At 35.4% G+C, this 19,178-nt stretch overlaps 3 protein-coding genes across 3 annotated transcripts in view; all 3 read left to right on the top strand.

The window, feature by feature from the left end:
• Positions 1 to 19,178, top strand: part of LOC144959063 (tRNA wybutosine-synthesizing protein 5-like) — a 297,326-nt gene that overhangs the window by 218,794 nt on the left and 59,354 nt on the right. The window lies entirely within an intron of this gene.
• The window catches only part of LOC144958943 (uncharacterized), a gene marked incomplete in the record, with an annotated part of 58,616 nt that overhangs the window by 17,201 nt on the left and 22,237 nt on the right, over positions 1 to 19,178 (top strand).
• LOC144958945 (uncharacterized) lies at positions 9,573 to 16,279 on the top strand. Its single transcript, XM_078891242.1, has 3 exons — positions 9,573 to 9,643; positions 12,453 to 13,072; positions 16,205 to 16,279. The coding sequence occupies exons 2-3, from the start codon at positions 12,566 to 12,568 to the stop codon at positions 16,277 to 16,279; spliced, it is 582 nt and encodes a 193-aa protein (XP_078747368.1). The 5' UTR covers positions 9,573 to 9,643; positions 12,453 to 12,565.

Genomic DNA, 19,178 nt, shown 5'->3' with positions numbered 1-19,178 from the left:
GGGCCGTTAATCGGAGACAAGGAAGACGTAGAAAGACGACAACATCTGTCGGCAGCCGCTCTCGATAAGCTGACACACGAATGACTGAGAAACAACCAACTGAAAAGAAAAACTAGATTAAAGCTATACAAGAGCCTTTTAAAATCAGTAATGATTTACAACTGTGGAACATTGGCACTACCAAAAACGAAGAAGATGAACTAAATGCCTTCCATCGGAAACAGCTCAGGAGACTTCTAAATATTCACTTCCCAACCAAAATTAGTAACAAGACTGGATTAAGGCCAAATCAAAAACTTTCTAATTTAAAGAACTGTTCAGGGTCAAGGAGAGATGGACACGTTTACCACTTCAGCTGGGATTATCTAAAAATTAAAAACAAATGTGCGAAATTTAATGAGAATCGGAGAATATTTTCATAATCAGTTCAATCTATCTTTGATCAACTCTCGGACTATGAACCAACGTTAACATTGTGCCATGATTTTGTGATCATAATTTATAAATGATTTGATGCCAAAACAATTGCAATGCGCATTTCAATTGATAGAAAGTTTAAATAAAACCTACGAGAGGATTTAAACCTACTTTTATTCTAGCCCGTTCCTTAGAGGGAATTGTCTTCCATTGCTCAACACAAACCCAGTTTGTTTTTCAAATTTCTTTAAAATTCAAGCGCATTCCAGTAAACATTCATTACAACGCAAAAAACAACAACACAACAACAAAATAATTTATATGCAGAAATGTCTTCATTTTTTAATGAAAGTTCATTTGAAGTTTGAATGATATGGCACAAATTCAAATGTTCATTTTATCATATTATTTTAAAAAATTAACTTTTGCCCTTAGTAAGTTCAAACAAGTTTCCAATTCCTGATAATATTTTGGCTTACGTTATATTGAAATTCGGTTCCTCAATACCAAAGGAGTATAATACATATTATATCATCTTCCGCAACTCTTCACACAGTATGCTCAAGGCAGTTATCGCAGATGTTATATAAATTGAATTAGAAAACTAATAGTAGCATCGAACATGAGACCCTGCGAGGTCTTTCTTAAAAGATTAATAGTTTTTGCCATGATGAGGAACATTTAAATGGATCCAAAGTTTTTAAATATGTGTTTTTTTTCCAGAGTACGGCAATTAACTGGACATTGCTACATCAACATATACCAAACAATGGGCTACAATATCAGCCTAGACATTAACTGATTCCTTTTCTCCTTATCAAATGAAACCAGATAATTTGAACCTAATATTAGATTGTCAACTCCCTGATCCATGCTATTTGTACCTTGGAAAACCAAACCCATTGAAAATTGGTTTGCCATTTGACAAACCTAAACCATTTTCACAGTTGAATGACATGAATGACATCTGACAAATTCAAACTTTTTTTTTTACCTTGTTAAGACATTTGGCAAATCCAAAACCTTTTTACCTTAGTATGACGTTTGACAAATCCAAACCCTTTGTAGCTTGGTATAACATTTGACAAAAGACTTACACAGTGTTTTCTGTACCTCGAGTCTTCAGGCCTTTAATGCTGAACCGTTCAAAAACTTGGATATTTGACGGAAACTAAAGAAATGAACTCAGGGCATTCTAGTAGACTTGACAGAGCATCAAAGATAAAGACAAGCAAGCTAGACATGACAAGGTAGGCTCAAAGAATAATCTCTCGCAGTTCAAACCTTTAGCATTGAGGTAATGGACAATGAATTGAAATGAACAGTCTGGAGAAGTGACTTGAAGCCTTCATAAGATTGCATTTTGTGACTATGTGGTCTTGTGATATGACACTAGCCTTTGGAAGGACCAGTGTTAGAGTTTCGCTCTTAGAAACGCCTTTTCTTTACATTCTCTACCGTACTCAGGTATAAAATGAAATACATGGCCATTAACGGCGTTGTATCTGTCTAGAAAAAATATTTGTAATTTTGCCTTACTGTCATCATGACTTGTCCTGCATGTTAAGTGTTCGTGTTGGCTAGCGGGCTCTTTATAAAGCGCTTTGAGTACGCTTAATGGATATTTTGCTATATAAATGCTCAAAACTTCACAAAAGTGGACACATAGGTATCAATAGTAGAAAAGCAACAAGGATGCAACATCGAGACATAGATTTGATCAAATATCTTTGGATTCAAATTTGCACCAACAACTGAACCGTTATATATACCAAAGGCTTTTGGATGGGCCATTCACTGCAATGCATACCTCTTTTCATTTCCCACCCAGGGAAATATGATCTGCCACAAAAAGGCTTGCAGTCTAGCCAATAATGGGGGCCATCTACCCTCTATGTTTATGAATAAAATATTTTAATGATACTGACATCAAAAGATAGAAAATCTCTAGATGAACCCTAGGGAAAGAAATTCCCGCTGATAGCTCAATTCTATTAAAGTCACATATTAGGGAGCAGACACTGGAATAAGATAAAGATCTGATACAGATCTGAATAATTGTCTCTATGAAACAGTGCCAGGCAAAGCAGAAAGAACAATACACGAAATAGAAAAATACATCCAAATAAATCAGCCAACCTCGACTGGAGATCAAAATTCAATTTCATTGGGTTCTTTCTTGCATTTTTCTGTCTTGCTCTGCCTGGCACTGTTTTGTACCCCCTTTTCAGATCTTTATATCGCACCAGGTCTGATCCCTAATGTGTCACTTTCGAATCATTCAGGTCCATGGGTGAGGACAGTTTGTTGGAACAGCTGATCAAAGGAGTTCAAAGAGAGAAGTTAAGATTTCCAACTTGTTGATTCCTAGAGCCCAAACATTTTAGGACTGAACGCTTCAACGGAATTCAACCATGAAAAAATCAACTGCACTCTAAAATCAGAAGGAGGAGGAAATATATTTCAAAATATCTGATGTCGAAAACTTCCAAAACGTTTTGAATAAAGAAATCAACTTTAATTGTGTGCCCGCTATTACATTGTAAAAAATGCAACATAGATCATTCACCTACCAAGGACATTTCCCATTCACCGTAAGCTGGAGAAGCTAGAACAAATTGGAGTGACGGAGAAGTTATACAGGACTACAGACTTGGCAAATCCCTTGTCTTCAGCAGAAAATCAAACTGTGAACTCTAGACCCAAAAGACCTTAATCTTGAAATTCCACGTACAAAACTCCAACTGTAGAGGAGATATCATACAAATAAGCGAATGCACGCTTGATGACATGTCGATCTTTCACAACTTTCAACTCATCTTTTGAGCGGTATAAATTTAAAAAGACTTCATCTGGTAGGTACTTATCTTAAGACATTATCCAGCTCAAAATGGATCAGATACTAAAACAGTGCTTTGTAACTGTTGGAATATCAGATGTTGTATATGTGTACGGAATCACATGATACTAAATGAATCAATATCATAAGAGTTGCTAAACAAATCGAGTTAGCTTCAAAATGTCCAATCAAACAAAGGGAGCTGTCGTTTCTCGGCCTAAAATGGAATGCAGACGAGCTCATCTCGACACCGCAAAATATGCGTATGTATAAAGCAGGTGTGTGTGTGTGTGTGTGTGTGTGTGTGTGTGTATATATATGAATGTGTTTGTGTGCGTGCGTGTGTAGAGAGTAAGATAGATAGATAGGAAGAGAAAGAGAGAGAGAGAGAGAGAGAGAGAGAGAGAGAGAGAGAGAGAGAGAGAGAGAGCCTGTGCACGCGTTTGTGCACATTCAACGTGTTTTGTATTAGAAGTATGGGCATAAATAATACCCTACACTCGGCAATTTTTATACTGTGTACCTTTTGTGTTTCACACCCTTAGGACATGTGCCGTGCACGCATATCGTTCATATCAAATGGTCATCTATTTAGAATGTGTTTAAAACTTCACTACGTGTACACATAGAGAAGAAAAAAAGACAAATAAATCCACTGCAGTTATAATTTGCATTCAATATAGCGCAATATCCACTAAACCTGTTCACGGCCCCCTTGCCAACAGTAACACTTAAAATGTAGGACGAGACATAACGCCTGTAAGGTGAAATTTCAATTTTTTTTCCCGACACAGACAACGTTGTTAACGTTCAGGTACTAATTTTACACCTGAATACAGTGAATATTTTTGAGTAAAAAGCCTTTTCCAAAGACTCAAATATGCCCCGTTTAGAGCGGGACTCAAACCCAGGACCTACCGACCCAAAGGCGATTTCATACCACTAGACCACAAAGCCACACATGTCGCCCTATGAAAAAGAATGATAATTGTTTGTTAAATATAATTGATTGCTTTTGTGATTTCTGTGTGTGTGTGTGTATATATATATATATATATATATATATATATATATATATATATATATATATATATGTGTGTGTGTGTGTGTGTGTGTCTATATTTGTCTATATGTTTTTGTTTTAAAGCAGTCACAGATGTGAGAGACAGATCGCTGTCATCATTTCTCCAAACGTCCATCTTACAATAATAATAATTATCATCATCTCTGGTTGTGCGGATGTGTGGTCTTGTGGTATGACACTCGCTTTCGGATCCGAATGTCCTGGGGTCGAGCCTCGCTTGGCGTATAGCTGGGTCTCTGGAAAAGGATCTTTATTCACATTCTCTAACCGTATTCAGATGTAAAGTGGACAAATTGTAATGTTGCCTAACAGGCGTCATGTCTCGTTCTACTTGTTACGTGTTGCTGTTGGTCAGGAACACCTTGTAAAGCACATTGAGTACGTTTAGTGGATATTGCTCTATATAAAAGCTCATTTTTATATAGAGCTGAGAAAACTTGAATATTTTATTTAGTGCGGTTTGAAATTAAGGAACTTCTCACTTCATTCTAGAAAAAGAAGTCTTTGAGTTTGTTTTCACTGCACCAATCTGGTGTCACGTCTAAATGAACCTGACACTGAACATACATTTATATCATTGACTTGTGTATATTGAGTAAAACGTGAGTTTTTTATATTTACGAGGGATTGTATTTCATTCAGGAAGAGGAGATTTTTTTAATTCAGTTAGTTTTATCCTATAAAATTAACTTAGGCTCTCCGAATGTCAGTGACACAATACAAGATGGAAAACGCTTGTTGAGCCATAATTCGATACATGAGTTGAGCCATTGGTCGATGCATGATGTCTCTGATGCAAGAAAAAAGTGACAAATTAGGGAGCAGGCACTGGTGTAAGGTCATCATCTGGTGCCTTGATTGCCAGCGTGGGCGATCATGGCGCTGGTCTCCGGCGACTGCAGACGTGTTTTTGTCAGTGCTCTGTGTTTTCACAAGTTTTATTGGATATTCTTACAATTCTTATTTATAAAAATGACACTTTATTTTTACAATGGCTGTGATTTATTCCTGTGCAATAGTTATCATGTTTTTACTTTGTAATCAAATGTCTTTAGCCAGTATTTTTAGAAATAATCTGGCAAGCCAAACCTATGTTCCCCCATTTCATTCCTATTCAACATCTACGTTTCGTTTACTGAGACCAGAATCCCCCCCCCCCTCCACCACCGATTGACACATCGTTCATGAAACCGAGAAAAAGGGGGAGGAAAGGAGGAATCAAAACAAAATTCCGACTTCGACACAATCGTCCTTTCTTGCCTTGCGTTGTGACTGGAAATGTGCGCTCAGTGAAAAATAAAATAGATGAACTGTGCTCACTGTGTCGTCATAGCTGCGATTATAGACAAGCCTCTATTATATGTATAACAGAGTCCTGGTTGACACCCAACACACCATCATCTGTCGTCGAAATCGACAACTATTCTCTACACCGGACCGGTAGAGACAGTTCAAACAAATAACGGGGCGGTGGTGTGTGCGTATACATAAACAATAATTAGTGTCACCCCAACAATATAAATAATATCTCGTCAATTTCGAACAACAACATTGAACTTTTGACAGTGGGTGCACGGCCATATTACTTACCTAGAGAATTTTCTAAAGTCAAAATCACGACAGTTTACATTCCCCCCCAGTGCTAATCCAAATGTTGCCATGGAAACTCTAATAAGTCATGTGGAAAATGAAAAAAGCAAATCGCCTGACTGTGTTTTCATTTTGATCATTATTAATCATTACAATAATATAATAATTCCTGGACGTTCACAATTTGTTCAGTGCTTTACTCGTGACAAATCGAACCTCGACCTATTTTTCTGTAATGTTGACAAGTCCTATAAATGTATTCCAAGAGCTCCACTCGGTTCATCGGACCACAATATGTTATTATTATTACCTATATATCACCCTGTCATCAAACGTTGTAAGCCAGTAGTGAAGTGTGTTCAGGTCATGAACGAAAGTGTGTGTGAGGAGTTGTGTGGTTGTTTTGAATGCACTGACTGGAATGTGTTTACCGAATCATGTGATAGTGTGGATGAGCTGAATGACTGTGTGAGTGAGTATTTAAAATTTTGTGAACAGCTAGTGTCTTGTATAAAATATTATCCTAACAACAAGCCTTGGATAACAAAAGATCTAAAACTTTTATTGAACCAAAAGAAAACTCTCTTTACTAGTGGAAAAAAAGATCTGAAAACAAAACAAAAAGAGATAAAGAGGGTAATATCTAGTTGTAGAGACAAGTACAAATAAAATTGAAAAATGCTTTTCTTCTGGGGATATACGGGACACGTGGCGGGGGCTTAAAACTGCTATTAACTATAATCCAAAGCCCACGACTATATCAGAAGATATCGAAATTGACACTCTAAATAAATTTTATTCACGTTTCGACACAACAATTTTGATATTGAAAATGAAAAACATGAATTAGACAGGGCTTTGGAAGATGAAATGACTATTGAGGTCAGTGAAGAAGAAACGAGATTCGTATTTTCGAAACTAAACGAGAGGACGGCTCCTGGGTCGGATGGATTGAAAGGAAAATTATTAAAAGAATGTGCCCATCAGCTTTTCCCCACTTATACACATAGTTTAACTGGTCCCTCCAATGAGTTTCGATCCCTGAAATTTGGAAAACTTCAAAAATTATTCATGTTCAAAAAAAAAAGAAAAAATTGAATCTATGAACGATCTCAGACCTGTTGCACTGACTTCAATAGTTATGAAATCTTTAGAAAAACTTGTTCTTGTTAAAATTAGGAACCAGTTTATGCCATTGAGTGATAGTCATCAATTTGCGTACAAACCAGGACGTGGCGTAGAGAATGCCATTTTGCTGTTTACAAACAACATCTACAGGCATCTGGATCACGCTAAGAGCTATTGCAGATTGCTTTTTGCAGATTTTTCTTCAGCGTTCAATACAATGCAACGTCAGTTTGTTGTTCAAAAATTGACTAGTCTGAATTTAAGAACGTATATAATTGCTTGGGTGCTCAAATTTCTTAAGGATAGAGCACAATATGTTCAATTAGGACAAAACATATCTTCCTGTATCAATACAAATACTGGTGCTTCTCAAGGTTGTGTATTGTCCCCTGCATTATTCACAATATACACGAATGACTGTAGAAGTCAAAACCTAAGTGTCCCTTTAATAAAGTTTGCAGATGACACCGCTCATCAAGGCCTCATAACAAATGACAAAAAAGTGGCTTATAGGCAAGAAATTGATTGATGCCCACCACCTAGAGCTTAACATAAGCAAGACAAAGAAGCTAGTGATTGACTTTAGGAGAGTGAAGGAACCAAGAGGACCGTTAAAATTAAAGGACCAATTCGTCCAGCTAGTTCCTCAATACAAATACCTTGGTGTAACAATTGATGACAGGCTCAAGTGGGATGAACACTTGAAAATAATTAGGCATAAGATGTGCAGACGTACATATTTTTTTATCAAAACTCTCTCAGTTTAGAATAGATAAAACCCTCTGCACATTATTTTATAGAGCAGTAATCGAAAGTGTTTTGTCATTTTGTATAACAGCTTGGGGAGGCAATTGCTTAGCAGTGGAAAGGAACAAAATAAATTCAAATATTAAAAAATCCATTAAACGCTATATAAATGATGTTGACGATGTAAATCTTTTATACGAGAAATTTTGTATAAATAAAATAACTAAAATATTAAATGGCCAATATCATCCACTAAGACCATCAGTTATTATGTCAGAAAGAAGTGGTCGCCCTTTCTCTATTTCATCGAAAACAGAGAGACACCGAAAACCTTTTCTACCGTCCAGTATTAGGCTTTATAACAGCAAGCAATAATCATTTTATATAATTATTTCGCATTTTTACTTTCAAAAAATTTAAATATTAATTTATTAATTTATTTGTTTTGCAATCTTTTTAATTTCCAATTTATAGTGACAGTTTTAACTATTTTACAGTGTTGAAATTATTTATATTAGAAAGCACAGCTCTGGTTATGGAGCTGTTCCTTTTATATATATATACATTCTATTTCCATTGTATTTTTATCTTATTGTGTAAATTATAACACGTCTGTACAAAAAATTTCCTTTTTGGGATGCAATAAATTATTATTATTATTATTATTGTTATTATTATTATTATTATTATTATTATTATTATTATTATTATTATTATTATTATTATTATTATTATTATTATTATTATTATTATTATTATTATTATTATTATTATTATAATTATTATTATTATTATTATTATCATGCCCTTGTAGCCATCTCTGCCGTTCGTCACCTTGATGGTCTCCAAATAACTGGGTTTGCAGAACAGACATTTCTTTTCAAATTATTTCATTCGCTCCAAACCTATCCTCATGAAGCGGACAGTTATCTCTGACCCTGCAATACGCTTCAACAGTCGTAACGACACTTCCCTCGTAAAGACGCATGGTAGCTTCGTAACTGGCTCTAAACTATCGGAACAACGGCGGACGCCCTTGTGAAATATTTTTTCTGACGAGCATAAATGCGTATTCAGAGGGGAAAAAACATTATAAATCTGATCATGATTTGACTTTTACACATTCTGATCACAAGATATATGAAAAGTTCTAGCCATCCTGAAGAATAAAAAACCGATTTTCTTTGTTTAGAACCACGATGGCCGCCGTTGCTGGGCGACGTGACATCAGACTATTGAATCCAATTAACAAATAGACACACGATGATTTTGAAACGTACGACTCACGCCGTACGGCATATAACGAAAGTGTCACAAAACAATTGGAACGTTCTCTCACCAAGTATTGTTTTGTTTTGGTACAGATAGCCGAGAGGAATCGGACGAGCACGTGACAATTTGTATTCATACACTCTCTAATTATTAGCGGATCGTGGCTCGCTCATGTGGCGTTCTAAGAGTTGTGCTTATTTTGATATATAGACGAATGGTGACGGAAACATTAGATACTGCAAATCTGTCAATCTCTCTCTCTCTCTCTCTCTCTCTCTCTCTCTCTCTCTCTCTCTCCCTAGCTGTGTGTGTATGTGTGTGTTTGGTTGTTATCAAACCAGAGTCACAGATGTTAGAGAAAGGTATGGGTCTTAATAGCCCTAACTCCAATCGTCCATCTGACATTATAATCACCAATTGATATACAGCTTTGAAATCGTCGAGATATTATTCATCGTTATGGTATAATAGCGTTGCCTTTTCCCAATTTGTTTAGGACGAACAGTTTATTGTTTGTCACTATCGTCTCACTCTTGTATCATTTCGGCATGAACCTGAGATTGAACGTCAGTTTTATTCTTAAATTATGTAAATTGAGTAACTCGTAAGCTGTTTTATTTTTCTTCATTCAGAGGAAGAATTGGATTTCATACAGAAATTATTATTTGGTTAGTTTTGACTTAATTTGAAGTTAGGTTGTTCGAATGACCGTGCTATAATACCAGACGAAAGGCGAATATTGATTAAATAGTACTTACATTGATATCTCTGACGTAAAAACAAATTCTGGTTTTTAAGTGTGGCACTCGCTTTCAAACTTTTACGTTCCTTATTTGAGTCCTAATTTGGGTCATCTTCAGGATTACATATCGGGACCCCAAGTATTTCTTACTAACTTCATCAGTTGACTGTTGAGTTTTATATTCCCTTGAGATGGACATACGGGGTAAATTGCGGCCCAGAATTTTCGCCAAATGAGAGTGACTGGTGTTTAATAGACTTGTGTATTTCGGAAAATGCGCAAAGTCGCTTAGTCAGAAAACAGTCGCAACATTTCTTGAAGTGTTTTGCTCATGATATCACTTTGTCAAAGCTACCACATGTCAAAGCTACCACATATCAAAGCTATTACATGTCAAAGCACATGTTCTGGAGGCTGGTTAGGTTCCCAATATGATAAGCGATAACCCAGTTGTTCACATTTTCGAACATTGTATTGAAAATGTTTGTCGTGTAGCTCATACTCAAATTAGACAATTTCCAGCATTCCATAGCGCCCTACCTTATAGTAAACTTTGATAAGGTGCGTGTTCGTTGCTTCAGTTAAAAACTTGTTTCAAATTGCAAACTGGGGGCAATTTCTTGTTCCGATGGGCATTTCCTGTCCCTGAAACCTGCCTACTCTGGATATAAATTCAGTAATATCCACTCTTTTAGTGATTGGAATAAGATGGATGTGTAGCTGACTGCGCCCTTGGCTACAGAAAGGAAAAAACTATTTCTTGTTTCCCTGAAGGACATAAGACTGCCAACTGGTCCAATGTCCCAGGGTCCAGGTATGCTACACTACTAATATGAAAGCAGTGTAACCTCATGTCTTTGATGATTTAAGTTTTTGATGTTCTCGCCTATTTCTCAGAGGGTAGGCCGGCGTAGTCCAGTGCGATCTTTTTTCGAGGGAACGCCCTCAGAATTAACCTTGTACGTATTCAGACAAAGCGCTGGGACATGTATTTGGGACCAATTTACTTCTCTCGTTTATTGTAATGTCGATGGTTTCTTAATCACATTCCTATGCATTCTCACAAATTTCCATTCCGGATCCTGTAATTATCACCAAACATGCCCGGTAGCTCACTTTTTATGGCCTCTTACCAACTTTGTTTCCTTACGTGTACTGAAGTAGTCTATCAGTTCGCTATGTGACTTGTCCTGTTGATATTTTAGGTACAGCCTTTTTAACTATTTTGTACAAGAAGGATTATAAAATTTTCGTTTGCCCCCAGGGAATAGAGCGCTGCAAGTCTTAACCATTAGCTTTCTAAATCTGGTTATCTTTTTGGTTTTGGGACCTGTGACATAGCAATATTGGAACTAAATTATCCCAGCTGTCAAATATCCCAATAGGAAAAGACTACGTATTCGGGATTGTCACCAAAGCTATGATAAGAATTTTTCGTGCTGGAAATGTGGGAGTTCATCCCAGACAATCTGTCCCATCTCAGGCTACGTAATTGAGGTCGAGAGTGTATTCATTTTGGCATGGGTTTTATTGAAAGTGTTTTTGCAATAGGATATTTTACCAGTAGTTATAGATCGTCTCTCCAAGAAAGGAATTGTCAATCATTTCGTTGCAGTCTTAGTAGCCCCCGTTGCATTGGTGGTTCACAGGAAAATAGCAAGAATCCGTAGTTTAGTCCATTTTGTGCTTGTCTGTTTGTAAATGTTTTGCAGGTCAAACCCTCTCAATGTTGTCCGTCACATTCAGGATCTCTCTTTTCCTCTAAGCCCCTTGGAAAAAATGCCTAAATATCTAGAGTTTTCCTCTCTCTCGACACCAGCGGATAAATTGTAACATGTGATTCTAGAAGATTGGGCTCCTGAACAAAAAGATACCTCTTAGCCTTGGGCGGAGAAAGTTAATGCTCTGAATGACCATTAGCTTTCATAAAAGCTGAGCTTGGACCATCCTTGAAATATTGTGGGATTACACTCATGCCTGGCCACGTGATTTTTATTGCATTATCTAATTGGATCTTTTTGGACTCGATAGCGAATCTCTCTAGCAGCAAGAAATAGTTGATAAGACAGCAAGTTATTAAATGCAAGTATTGCTCGTAGACAGTGTTGTTCCTATCTAGACCGGGATGGCCGGATGATATGTGGATATAAGCATGCATGCCTTGGCAAGATCCTGAGCAGCGTGATGACCACCAGCCACCGCCTTGTGGCGTTCTGTCGTCTTGGCTCATCCCTGAAACATCCATATAACTGCGTCAAGTTGATGACGCCAAACAAGTGAAGGAGGGAGGGGATGGGCAGTGGGAATTTGACAGATTGGCTTTTTTCCGTAACCAATGAGAAAGTTAAATAAAGTTTATTTTTATTTATTGCCATAATCGAAGAAGTAAAATGCCCGTTGCTGATATCGTTTATTGAGACTTCCTAAAACATACTATTGTCCCCCAAAGCAATATATAGCCCAAACCTTGACAAACATTGATAATCATAAGACAACATGTACCTGATTTAGACTTGCGTCATTATTTCTATTGACACTTACATTTGTGTGTCTTGTGTAAACCTTTACTTTTTTTTTATCAATCAGGAACTTAATTTAAAATCTTTCTTTAAAATTTTCGTTTATTCCAAAAGCGAAGGTAGAGAAACGTGCTCGTTGATCAAAGCGTCAATTATGACTTCCTAAGACATCTCATTGTTCTATCCATCACCCTACACATAGACAAAATAGTGACATTTCTGAGGCCATGTACAACGGATTTCGACTTGTGCTTTTGTTTTTACTAACATTTACCTTACCATGTGACCATTTTGTCAAAACCATCGAAATCAGCAACAACGACGACCAGAACAAAAGCAACAACAACAACAACAACATCAAGGGCCACCTGAAACCTTTTGGAGAGAGTGGAACCAAAACCAACGTCAAACAAGTGGATGGATTTCCAGAACCCACCGATTTCTTTTCAAATTATTTCCTTCGCTCCAAACCTGTTCTTATGAAGCGGGCAGTTATCTCTGACCCTGTAATTAACAAATGGACAGACGATTATTTATCTCAGGTCAGTCTCCGTGAACAAAATCGCGAATATCTTGTCAAAATTGAAATGGGAAAGAAGGAGAATAGGACAGGAGCAAAGTCACACTTGAAGTTGCATAACTTTTTGAAAATCTATGACAAAACCGACGTATATCTTGTCCACTACCTGCCGCCATTTCTGAATAGTGACTTGACATTACCTCGTCCACTTCAGGTAATTATAACAATTTTCTCCACCTTTTTCTCGTCCTCTTCCTCCAACTCCCTCCACATGTTCCTCTTCTTCTTCTTTCCCATTCTTCTTCACAATCTGCAGCTCAGTTTGAATACTAATCAGAAAATGTCTGCAAATTCCTAAAATCTAAAAGACTTAGATATATGTTGCAGGAAGAGGTAAACACACATTACGCGCGCGCGCACACCCACACACACACACACACACAAATAAAATGACAAACATATAACAAAACATAAAAGGAATAAAAACGGACATGAGATTAAGGCAATGTAAATTTTAGCATTGTTGTGTTGTAAAGTAATTCTGAAACTTAATATGATGGAGATGTCCTCATAGATTAGTAGGTAGAGCACTCCTTTCACACCTAAAGGAACAACGATCGATTCTTGGTGCAGTCGAAATTTTTATTTCTGACCCATCTATCCATCCAGTAGTGATTGGGCAGCCGGGTCTGTAAGATCTAGCGGAAATCACATTGCGATAAACTAGCATCCTCAATCCAAATATGAAATTGCTATTATTTATGTTTCAAGCTATAGAAGCCAGGATAAACTCTTGCTCTACGGCTCAAACCTGTGACAAACGAAGAACTTGGAAGAAGGTTTCAGAGTTGTTGCCAAGAAGAGGGACATTTAAATCGATCGGTATTTGAAGGATGAGGTTTCTGAACAAATTATTAAATACATGTTTTTTTCAGAGTACTGTTTACACTTGAATTCCTTAACATGATATGGTTTTGAGATGATCATCACAAATGTTTAAACAACATGCTTGTATCAAAAATGCTTTAACACAGGCGTTATCAAAATCTTTTAACAAATACGCTTTGGCATGTATGGTTGAGAACCGTTTTTTTCCTGAGGTATGTCAAAAAGTACATCTTAAAATTAAAAAAATTGCGCCTATGTGGTCTTATAGTATGACACTCACCTGCAGAACGGAACGTATAGGATTCGAGCCCGGTCTGAGCGGCGCATAGTTGAGTCCTTGGAAATTTGTGTTAAGGGTATATTCCAAGGGAAGACTGGAATAACCCAAGCGTCGGCCACAGGGCGGCGCCGCAAATTGAGTTAGGACGAGGTGAATTGTTCAATTCACACAGCGCAGAAGCTATTCATACTCGATAATCAAATAAATGAAAAGTATATAGTGTCAATATCCACCTAACGTATTTGTCACGTTACTGTAGAACGAGCTTAAGTCTCAATGGGAAATTAACTTGAGGCGACCATGGGTTGTTATTTTTCAAACTTGTTGTTAGGCTATCTTTTGTTGACAACGCTTCTCAGTCGTCTTATGAATACTACTCACCATGGTTATATAAACCCATGGCATGCCGCAAATTGTCACTTGCTATTCTTTGCACAATGCAGGGTTGATTGTGTGAAAAATATTAGGTATTCTAAACGTTAATTTAAAAGAATTAGAAAGAAAACCTTCGGTGTTAACTTTCAGTGAGAGCTCTTTGACATAAATCCTAATCCAGTGATAGGCGCTACCTGTAATGCCAAAATGGTTTTTGGTGTGACGTAAAAGAAGTTTATGAGCCAAAGGATTGCATGGTTTTTGCCATTTAGTGAGCAGATTATATCGTCTTCAACTCGTAGGACCGCGGTTTCTATGCTGTGACCATTACGGCATGCTAACTGATAGGGCACATTAATATTGTTGGTGTTGAGTTTGAATCCTATGTGATAGAACCGTTTCAAGTTTTTTCGATAAGAAGCTAAGGTTGGAATTGGTTATGCATTGTTTCTTTGTTGAGTGACGGTTTCTTAAGAATGAGAGATACATGACCTTCTTTGAACTCTTTAAGTACAGAAGAAGCCCATCATTGACAATTGAGACAATTGGTTTAAATAATTCTGCTGTACAATTTTTGAATATCCAAGTTGGTAATGGACTGAGATCACAGCTTTGTGTTGGTGACTTATTGATTATATCACTTATTTCTTCACAGGTTGTTGGCGTTAAGATCGAAAGTGTGAATTCGAGATTGGAAGGTGTTACGTCGCTGTTATTGATGCTAGAACAAGAAATTGCTATTTTGTCCGGACCATTTATTATATTTCCTTATATTTTCCGTGAATATTGTCCAGGAAAAAACATTGTATAATGGTTCTTTATCTCGGGTTGGAGGGTTGGAGGTATTTTTACGTTTGATTAGACCATTTATAATTTTAAATATTGCTAAGTTATTTTTGTCTTGATCTGCTAACTTCTTCTGAATATAATCAACTGTTGTCTTTTCAATTACTCAGTTGGTTTTGTTTTAAATCGATATGTATACCAATTTGTCTTTTTACAGTTTGGTAATTTTCCATTGGTGTTCAGCTTGTCTTCTCCTATTTTATATTTTGTGAATTTTATTGGTAAACCATTTTGTCTCTGACCGGACAGCTATATTCTTTTGACACATTGGAGCATGTTTGTCAAGTATTCTGTATAGAGAGTCATGGAATTATTTTTATCGAATCGTATCGTATCGTTTTAGAGCTAATAGCTTCTTATAACCGCAAAATGCTATATGTAAGTTTTATGCATATATATAATTAATCAATTATATAATCAGTATACAATGCCAATTAATTAATAATATTGAGAATTAAATTTCTAATACATAAATTTTAACTGCATATCTAAAGAGGTAATGTCCTCTATTGTTGATCATTTTATTAGATAGCACTCATGCTTAAAATTACATATTTGAATTGATTTTGTTTTCCTTAAGTGGAACGTTCTTGCGGTCTTATAGACTTTTCAAAGATCGTTTTGAAAATAATGATTTGTGACATGTGAAATGATTCTTCTTCACAACAATGTGTTTTATGGATTTGCCATGAGCATTACTATGAGGAGGTGAAGAGTGTTGCCAAATTTATGGATTTACGAGGTGCATTAGGTCAAAAGATTTCAAAATGTTTAAAAATTTTGAAGAGATACCGCATCATTTGGATAATTTACATGAAGGTTGAAATCCCCAAGAAAAATAATACGAATTTGATAAAACTTCGGTACGAAGCAAAGACCGTACCGCTAAGCCAGATTGCCACATGAATTTACTTTTTAAAAAGGAATTTATTTTTTTGCTCCTTCTTTGATCCTCAGTATCTCAAGTGCTTGTTGCCCAGTGAACCCCATATAACATATGTGTGGATGAGTGACGGCGGACCAAATCTGTAGTCCATTATGACGATGCTGACAATATCAATTGCCTCTATGAGGTCGGAAACATCTTGTGCTCCTGAATCCACCTTACTAATGAAGTAGGGGTGAGTTTTGAATTTGCAAAATGATTTGTAGAATTCAGTTTTTTTGAATCTGGATTTTTACTATTTGAGCTGTGGAAATAATACATATATTTGTGTTTTGTTGACATTTTGTTTTTTGTTTTTATTGTTATTATTTCTGTTACAGTATTTGTATGTATTTAATGTTATTAATGCAGTGATGATAATGATAAATTATGAAGAGGATGATCAGAGGATGAGAAGGGGCGGGGGGGGGGTAGATGACAGATGCTGCCGATGATGATGGTGATGGTGATGATGATGATGATGATGATGATGATGATGATGAATGATGATGTTTGATGATAATGATGATGATGATGATGATGAAATTTAATTGGTTTGTTGTGAGTAGTTTTTTACGTGTCGATTGAAAAACAGCACAAAATTTCAAACTCAAGAGATCAGAAATGTCTATTGTATTGAAACACATCTTTTTAGAGTATAATCGATGACCTGAATCGGGGATATTCCTATATGGATGTCGACAGTGTGGATTTGAACCACTACTTTACACTCCAAGGAGCCAATTTTACCATTGTTGACATGGAACCCGGAGACTGTTTGTACATTCCCAGAATGTGGATTCACCAGGTGAGTTGTTGTCGATAACATTGGATCAATCGGACGGTCAACTCATTTGAATACCGTATGCGTGTGTAGGCTTTACGATTGCAATGATTGAACGGTGAAGTCATCAAGCACTGATTTGGCGTCGAATAAAGGACAACGTATCTCCCTTTGTCGTTAGCCGTTGTTTTGGTGTTGGGCGCAGTTTTAATCTAAATATAGGTTGAAACTGAAAACCCCAAATCTCATAAATCCATCAAACCATGACAGAATATCACATTCAGTAATTCAAGGAATTATTCGTACATAACGACTTACTTGACTTATCCCCTTGGCTCCTGGCGACTCATAGGGCCTCAACAGCACTCTTTCCATCAACTCCAAATCCGTTAAGAACAGTGTGTTTGTGCATTTAGTCGTCTTCTAGATGCCGCATATAACTTAAAAAGAGTGTCTTCGTGCATTTAGTCGTCTTCTCGATGCCACGTATAACTTGAGAAGAGTGTATTCGTGCATGTATGTATGTATGTATGTATTATGTATGATTATGGTATGTAGTATGTAATGTATGTATGTATGTATGTATGTATGTATTTTTATTATGGTATGTATGTATGTATGGTATTAATGTATGATGTATGTTTTATGTATGTATGTATTGTATGTATGTAGTATGTATGTATGTATGTTTTGTATGTTTAGTATGTATGGTATGTATGTATGTAAAGTAGGGATGTTGTATGTAATGTATTATTGTATGATTATGTATGTGATGTATTGTATGTATGTATGTATGTATGTAATGTATGTTTGTTTTTTATGTATTATGTATAGGTATGTATGTATGTATGTATGTATGTATTGTATGTATGGTATGTAGGTAATGTATGTATGTATGTATGTATGTTTTGTATGTATGTTATGTATTGTATTGTTGTATGTATGTAAAGTTTATGTATGTTTTAAAGTATAGTTTTTGTAAAGTATGTTATGTATGTATGGATAGTATGTATGTAATGTATTATGTAGTGTTTTGTATGTATGTATTTTTATTGTATGTATGTATTGTTTTTGTATGTATGTTTTAAAGTAGTATGTATTATGTATTGTATGTATGTAGTATGGATGTGTATGTATGTATGTATGTATGGTATGGTATGTATGTATGTTAAATTTTATGTATGTATGTAATTGTATGTATGTTTTTGTATGTTATGATTTTGTAATGTAATGTTATGTATGTATGGTTTTTGTATTATGTATGTATGGTATTAGTATGATTATGTAATGTTTGATTTGTATGTATGTATGTATTAGTATGTATTTTTTATGGGATGGTTGTATGTTGATGTAAGTTTGTTTGAAAAGTATGTAATTTTTTTATTGGATGTTGTTGTATGAGTATGTAGTATGTATGGTTTTATGTAATTGTTTTTTGTAATTGTATGTATGTATGTATGTATGTTTGTTATGTATGTATGTATGTATGGGATGTATGTATGTATGTATGTAAGTATGTATGTTGTGTTGTATTTATGTTATGGGATGTATGTAGGATTGTTGTATGGTTATGTATGTATGTATGGGATTTGTTTTGTTTTTTTGTATGTATGTATTTTTGGTTTGATGGATTGTTTGTGGATGGTTGTTGTTATGTATTTTTTTATTTTGTGGGAGGTGTTTGTATGTGTAATTTTGTATTATTAATAATTATTTTAAATTTAAGTATAATAATTTCATTTAAATCATACATTTCATACATACATACATAATACTTTCATACATAAACATTTCATACTTACTTTAATACATAATACATTAATTTCATTTCATAAGACTTATTAATACAATATACATACATACATTTCATTTAAATAATACATAATACATAATACATACATACATACAACATACATAATCATACATAACATACTACATTATAATAATTTCATACATACAATACATACATTTCTACATTTAATACATACATACATACATTACATACATACATAATTTCTACTACATACATAAAAAATTTCATAATTTTTAAGACATACAATACATGACATAAATACATACATACTATATACATACATACTCATACATACATACAAACATACAGAACATATTTACTTATCTATACTAAATACCATAACATACATCATACATACTATAAATAGAAATACATATTACATAATAATACATAATACATATTACATATA

The sequence above is a fragment of the Berghia stephanieae genome, chromosome 13 (genome assembly GCF_034508935.2).
Source record: "Berghia stephanieae isolate SIO BIC M18660-M18661 chromosome 13, UCSD_Bste_1.3, whole genome shotgun sequence".
NCBI classification, from domain to species: Eukaryota; Metazoa; Mollusca; class Gastropoda; order Nudibranchia; family Aeolidiidae; genus Berghia; species Berghia stephanieae.
The sequence above is the reverse complement of the archived record's forward strand: the minus strand, read 5'-3'. Positions and strand labels throughout refer to the sequence as shown.